Raw genomic sequence first — 8023 nt, forward strand, 5'->3', positions numbered from 1 at the left:
CACAATATATGGATTGCCATTAACAACAAACACAATAAATAAACAAGCATGTGTTCCAAAAAAGGTTCAAAGGAGGGCTGCGCTCTATGATACCAACAAATACAGCAAACCCTCAAGCGTTGGAAACATGTTACAACACTAAATGGCGCAGCCTCTCTGACAAAAGAACAGGCTCAATATAAGTATATGTTTATAAAATTGAACATGAAAAGATTGCAATAAAATTGAGAATGGAAATGGGGAATGTGTCAAAGAGACAACAACCCGACCAAATAAAAAAAAAACAACAGCAGAAGGTCACCAACAGGTCTTCAATGTAGCAAGAAATTCCCGCAACCGGAGGCGTCCTTCAGCTGGCCCCTAAACAAATATATACTAGTTCAGTGATAATGAACGCCATACTAATTTCCAAATTGTACACAAGAAACTAAAATTAAAATAATACAAGACTAACAAAGGCCAGAGGCTTCTGACTTGGGACAGGCGCAAAAATGCGGCGGGGTTAAACATGTTTGTGATATCTCAACCCCCCCTAATACCTCTAACCAATGTAGAAAAGTAAACGCATAACAATACGCACATTAAAATTCAGTTCATACATAAATATACCTAAAAATAATGAATTAATCGCTCAAAAAAATAAAACAAGACATAATAAATTGAACAGCTTACAAATTCCATCCTGCAAAACACAGTACAGAAAAGAATTCATTTTTCCAAGAACTTTTTATTACAGCTGGAACAAACTACCCGATAACATTGTAAATTGCAATTCAGTAGACTCTAAAGTCTTTCAAATATTTCAAAGCATCGATATTAACTCAACTTTGACATCAAACTTTATTATACAAAGCATTTTTCATTTTTCCTATATATTTTTTTATTTTGTATACTGTATATCAATCTATGTCTTGTTGTAAGTTCCCTCCTATTACATAATCTTCAATTTGTTGAAGGCGGTCATTGTATAGTAGAATAAAATAGAACACAAGGATCATATCCTATACAAAACAATATAAGTTTTATCAAATTAAGAGGTCATTGAGTGCATGGTTACAATTATATATGACAGTACATGTACGTGCATGTATGTACCTATTATAGGGACACAATAGCACATAGTTACAGATGAGAATATAAAGAAAATGAACAATCACACTAAACTCTAAAAAAAATATAAATGAACTAAATGATTAACAAATTAATACTCAATGCTCCTGACTTTGGACACGGGCGCATAAATGCGACGGGGTTAACCATGTTTTTTTTAGATCTGAGTTTATATAGTTGGTTTTCCTGTTTATTTTCTTTACACTAGCTATTATGTGACCATTTATATAGCTTGCTGTTCCACTGGTGTTAAATTTATCATGGTAATTGCAGTTAACACCATCCCAACATGGCGGAGCCAAAAACAAGTAAAAATCGTCTTCATCTTATATACATGCACGCGTTGTGTTCAAGAATTACTCGGCCGCTGTGTTGAAGCTTTAAAAAGCCCCGTAATGACAAATGTAATAACACTTCAAATGAGAAAACTCAGTAACGGCTCGATTATGCGCTGTACAAAATTATTATAAAAAAAAATATGATATACATCAACAAACGATATCCACCGAATCCCAGGACCTTGTCTATGTACAAGCAACATAGAATTATAGAATAAAGTAGTTTGACGGTCGACGCCAACTCCCCTAATCTTGTTCAGTTGTGAACTGCAGAACAACATACAAAGAAACCATACAAATCAGTTGAAAAGGGCTTAACTTATCAATTTGATCCAAAGCAGAGCTGCATATAAAAAAAGAGTGGAGGTGGCACGGTACTTATACAACCCATAACAAAAAGATAATAAGTATACAGATCTTAGAGTGCTCACAGTTACTGACAGCTAGTCGAAGATTAGTTTCAGTCATATTTATGGGAAACTTAATTTTAAAAGAAAGTATTTATTAAAACAAAGTTTGATTACGAATATTAAGCACACCATGCAGATAATAAAGAAACAAAAAAGCGTTACAAATTAAATAATCAAGCAATCATATAAATAAAAAAAATAAAAACACTAGCATTATTGCACTTTATGCATGCACTGCACCGGATAGGCTGCTATTTGGATGCAATGATATGCATTTTTTTTTTAAATATTCAAAAGATGAGTCCAGTGCCGTTCTAACCTATCGTGAGAGCTGCTAAAAAGAGACATGAATTTAGATACAAATCTTGTAGATTTAATACTTGGACTTTTTAAATTAAGTTACTCTCAATGTGCATGACTGTTACAATATTTAAAATTCCAAATTTTTAGAGAAGGAATTTTCTAGCAGTTTTACATCGTCTTATCGGGCCTTATAGCTGACTATGCGGTATGGGCTTTGTTCATTGTTGAAGGCCGTACGGTGACCTATAGTTGTTAATGTTTGTGTCATTTTAGTCTTTTGTGGATAGTTGTCTCATTGGCAATCTTACCACATCTTCTTTTTTATATTATGTAAGAACTATCACCGTCAAATTTAAAATTCAGCAAGCAGGAAAAGGAAATACTTTTTATTCCACTCATTTTTGCATGTTATGATCTGTTAGATTTTGACGGAAAATGAAACTCAGAACAACGTTTTTAATTAAGATTAGGTCTACGTTGAAATTCGTTTGGGAATCGAAAGCAATCTAACTAATCTTATTATTGTCTTTGGTGTGAATACAATTAACAAATTAGACAACAGGTGGTCTAATTATGAAAAACTGCATTATAAATTTTAATTTAACAATTAACATGATGAATCATACACAAATTTAATAGATTCAACTTGAAGATTCAATATTTTATTAAATTCTCACCACTTGTATAACATTATAATTCCAATATACATATAAAACATTGCGTATAACATGAAATATTTGATAACATTTATAAAACAAGAGTGCACACTCTGAAATGTCTCGCCTTCTTTACTAATCATTGATATTTTGTAGATAGTCCTAAATATAAAGCTTTATTACAACTGTCACATAAACTTAACATTATCGAAGAAAACTAAACATTGACTAATGAACCATTAAAAAATAAGGTCAAGGTCAGATGGACAATGCCAGGCAGTGAGCAATGAACCGTGAAAAGGAGGTCATGGTAAAATAAAACGTGCGCAACTGACAATTAGATCATAAAATATTTCCATCCACCAAATATAGTTGACCTATTGCATATAGAATAAGAATTAGAAAAAAAAAGACCAAAACTCAAAAACTTAACTTTGACTATTGAACCATGAAATTGAGGTCAAGGTCAGATGACACCTGCCAGCTAGACATGCACACCTTACAATCATTCCATACACCAAATATAGAAGACCTATTGCATACAGTGTAAGAAAAACAGACCAAAACACAAAAAACTTAACTATAACCACTGAACCATAAAAATAAGGTCAAGGTCAGATCACACTTGCCAGTTGGACATGTACACCTTACAGTCCTTCCATACACCAAATATACAAGACCTATTGTTGCTTATAGTATCTGAGTTATTGACATGACCACCAAAACTTAACCTTGTTCACTGATCCATGAAATGAGGTCGAGGTCAAGTGAAAACTGTCTGACAGGCATGAGGACCTTGCAAGGTACGCACATACCAAATATAGTTATCCTATTACTACTAATAAGACAGAATTAAACATTACAAAAAGTCTTAACTTTTTTTTCAAGTAGTCACTGAACCATGAAAATGAGGTCAAGGACATTGGCCATGTGACTGACGGAAACTTTGTAACATGAGGCATCTATATACAAAAAATGAAGCATCCAGGTCTTCCACCTACTAAAATATAAAGCTTTTAAGAAGTGAGCTAACACCGCCGCCGCCGCCGGATCACTATCCAAATGTCGAGCTTTCTGCAACTAAAGTCGCAGGCTCGATAAAAATATTGTATATTAGAACTAACAGTAAAATATCATTAGCTTAAATACTAAAACATATACAAGTGCCATTCTATTAAGAATTATGTTGCCAATATGACTGAGCTTAATTATGCACATGATTATGCTTGCGCATATTTGTAAATTGCGTAATTAATAAAGAAAACTTTCACAATAGTCAAAGAGTCCTAAAAAAGTGATTACCGGCAATTTCTAGATCTATATTTGGGTTTTACTATGTTCTATTTTTAGACAGTTAAAATTAGATAAAGCGTATTACTGGAAAAATCCAGTTCTGACAGATAAATTTCATAAAAACCTTTGTATTCAATAAATTACCCATTTGTCAAACAACATCGAAATGGAAAAACTAATCATGGTAAGTTATTTTTAGGAACTTATTTTTACACTCAAATATTTTATGTTTATGATTATAATAACTAAAATTAATGTATAAGCGGGGCGACTAAATTTAACAGTGATTAATACAAGACACTTTTATCGTGAAAGAAATAATTTGATCCTGGTTACATTTTTATGCAGAAATAACACAAATTGACAATGCCATTAAAAATGTATAAACAAATTCACGTTACCGAAAAACAGAGCATGGATGTATTATATATACTTGATTGTACTTCCATTGACTGAGCCCAAAGACTGCATGGAGGTGATAAAATATGCACAGGGAAACTTATTTATAAATATCGGCCTTAAATATGTTTTTCACAAACCTCTTTGCAAACTATAGCCTATAGGTTTGCTAAGAGGTTTGCGTATTGAATATTTAAATATACAATTCCTTGCTGCTATATTTTAGTCATGTGCCATTTCTCAGAAATTCCCCCTTATAACAAGGAAATTACCAAAAGGGAAAATTCTAGTTGTTTAATACATTGGGCGAGGCGTTTTAGCTGAGTTAGGTCATATCTTTGATTATTATAATCGGATTTTATAAATTATTATTCTAACAAGAGATAAAATATATCAAGTTACATGTTATTATAATCATAGCTGATCTGATAATGGTTATGCCTGGCTAACATGGTGTGTGTGTTTACAATCTGGTATTTCAATTACATAATTAATATGCGAGTCCTAGATATTGATCCCTGGACATAAACCAAAAGCGCAAATAAAATTAGCTTCACACTTCAATAAACATTTTCTCTTTTTTTTCAATTCGTTTCCTTCACTTCATAATCATATTCAGCCCGTTACATAATTATGTGTGTGTTTAAAGATAATTTATCAGTTAGAATCCCAATATACCGTTATATTTAATATTAGTTTTTTCCTTGGGTTATTTGTGCGTAGGACAGAAAACAATTACATTGTTTAATAATGATAGCATGATGATTGATTAATCGATGATATGTGTGGAAATCACAGTCATACTGAGGAAATACTTGTAACGTGTATTTCCTCCAGGAAATGATTTATGAATGGGTTGTACACTACATAAATTACTAATTATTCATGTAACCTTGTATATTTCAATATGTGTAATTCTTTAAATTCATCTGTTTAAATATACCATCCCCATATATAACATTTTTCGAGGGAAGATTTTTTTCTTTGTTAAATTCTGTGGGCCTGTGGTTAAAAACCCGATCGGACAAGTCACTGTTCAACGCCTCATAGCGTGACTCAGTTGCAGTGAATGAACTCGGCGCTATGACGATATTTTTGTTTTTCTTTATTTGGAGGTCAATCTATTTTTAGCCGAACACATGTTAGGGAAATTCTTGCGTGTTTCCTGGTTTGTGATTGGTCACAATTTCTACGTCACGATTTTCTCTTATTTTTGATTGGTTGTCCGGCAGACAGGGCAGTCTAAGATATCAAAACAGGATGTTGTATGTGTTATTGCTCATTAACTACGCTATACGCGTGTAGATCACATCGCTATCAAACAGTGATCAAATATTGTATTAATTACTAGGACTTATTGTTTACTTTTAGGAAAGTCTGTTCGGAAAGAATATAATGGCTACAGAATATCAAAGACTGATTGCACTTTCATTGGGAAAGATTGCAGCATCAAGGCAGAAACGTGGAGGGATAAACTTACATAAAAACTTACTCGTAGCTAGTGTATTACATAAAGCACGGAGTGCCTATATGATGGAAAATTTACAAACAATGCTTGCAAAGAAGGCTCAACAGAATTCGGATTCTAAAATTGGACATTCAAATCAACAGATAAGTAATCAAAATTCTTCTGTTTCAAATACTACAAGTTTACAGTTGAGTACACACAATAGCCTAGCGGTAAAAAGGTCGCGATTAGAAACTGATTATAGAGTCAACAGACCATGTCAAGAAGACAAAGAAAATGCACCGCCAAAATGTTCTAAACTGGACAATGAAAATGATTCAGACAATCCTCTTTGTGATAATACAACGGAAAAATGTGAAGTGACATATACGCATCACAATGGACATGTTCTCTCTGAGAGTCAATGTACTGATTCGAATGAGGTCAACGATTACGTCAGCAACTGTTCTAGGTGCGTTAGTAAACGAAGGCATGATCATGATCAATCACAAACAGAGGATGATCATGATGTAATCGTGATTAAAAAACGACGTTTGGAATGTGATGAAAAACTTTCTGACTTTAACGAAGATGCAGAGGATATGCAAACAGACTGTTCTCAAATGACAACTTTAGTAAATGTATTTAATACAAGTTTAGGTGGTCTTTGTGAAGAAATGTCTCGGACAACAAACGATGATGCAGACGACGAAGCGGACGATGAAGATAGCGACGAAGAAAACGACGAAGTGTTCTACACTAATTTAAACACAACAAAATCAATAAGTGGATATCACGGACTTAGTGACAAAGGAAATATTTATTGTGGTTCGAACGTTGTGGACTCGGTTACCATGCCAACTCCAATAGCATTAACTGTATGATAATCATGGTTAGTGATTTATTGGTTGCAAAACAAATCGCTCATTTCGTCCATCCTTGCCAAAGACTTATAAATAGGTTTGACCGGACTTAACTTTGGATTTAATCCAGATAAATAAATTGTTTACCCAAGATGGTAGTACACAGGTACACACTGGTTTTATCGATTGATTTTAAGTGACACTTTAACGGTTAAATGGGAGATCAATAACAACACTGCCTTTACAAATCGAACAATACAAACTTTTAATCAAATAATGAGTGAATGGGAAAAATTAATTGACTTTAGTATGGATCGGGAAAATGTCTTTGTTGGATGAGAGTGCATTGTTCATGAATGTATGAATCAGCGAACCATGTCAAAATTTTACATGTCATTGTGTCACTGATTGTGAATCATAATTTAATCATATGCAAATGAGAGAGTGGACAGATTTTATGTGTATGAACTAAGAATGTATTTATATGTTATGAATGTTTATTGTATGTAGATAGAATATTTATTTATTTATGAATATGATGAGAAAAAAAAAGTTAAAAAAAAATCCTACAAAAATAATAAAAATAAAATATTTAAAATTAATTTATTTTTACTTATTATTTATCCAAAGCTGTGATGCATTTTTCGATGGCTATTGAGCCAAAAACACTCTTCTGAGAATATTTCAAATCGTTTCAAAGTAGCATACATTTGTATTGCCAGTTGAGGATGACCATGTATTCAGTATATATTGTTTTCTTTGAGAACAATTGAAAGCAATGTCTGTTGGTTCCTTCATCAATTGAGTGTTGGCCCAATATTCAACAATGTTACAATCAACACTTATTGCAGTATGGTCTTTATCTTGATTGAAAAATAATTTTAACTTATCAGATTAAGTATCCACATATGAACACTGTATAACATGAGTATACGTTTGACCTACATTGATGGTTTTGAACACAATGCGCCAAAAAAACAATGGACCTTTTTGCACTTGACCGAGCTTAAAGCACAACCATTTTATCAAATTGATGATTTAAGTGATGCAGTTTCATGGGTGGTGATTTTCTCAGCTATTTCATATAAACATTGTTAGCCCAGGGCTATTGGCTATTGACAACTTAATGGTCCTGACACTTGTGACCTCGATGACCTTTGCTCTGCATTACCAGTCAGCTGTGGATCGACGCTAAATTAACAAT

General features: G+C 32.9%; 1 protein-coding gene across 1 annotated transcript; it reads left to right on the plus strand.

Moving 5' to 3' along the window:
* The first annotated feature begins 4181 nt into the window (after positions 1-4181).
* Positions 4182-7421, plus strand: LOC134708188 (uncharacterized). The gene is made up of 2 exons (XM_063568523.1): positions 4182-4294; positions 5881-7421. The coding sequence occupies exons 1-2, from the start codon at positions 4277-4279 to the stop codon at positions 6838-6840; spliced, it is 978 nt and encodes a 325-aa protein (XP_063424593.1). The 5' UTR covers positions 4182-4276; the 3' UTR covers positions 6841-7421.
* Positions 7422-8023: the final 602 nt, after the last annotated feature.

The sequence above is a fragment of the Mytilus trossulus genome, chromosome 2 (genome assembly GCF_036588685.1).
Source record: "Mytilus trossulus isolate FHL-02 chromosome 2, PNRI_Mtr1.1.1.hap1, whole genome shotgun sequence".
Taxonomy (NCBI): Eukaryota; Metazoa; Mollusca; class Bivalvia; order Mytilida; family Mytilidae; genus Mytilus; species Mytilus trossulus.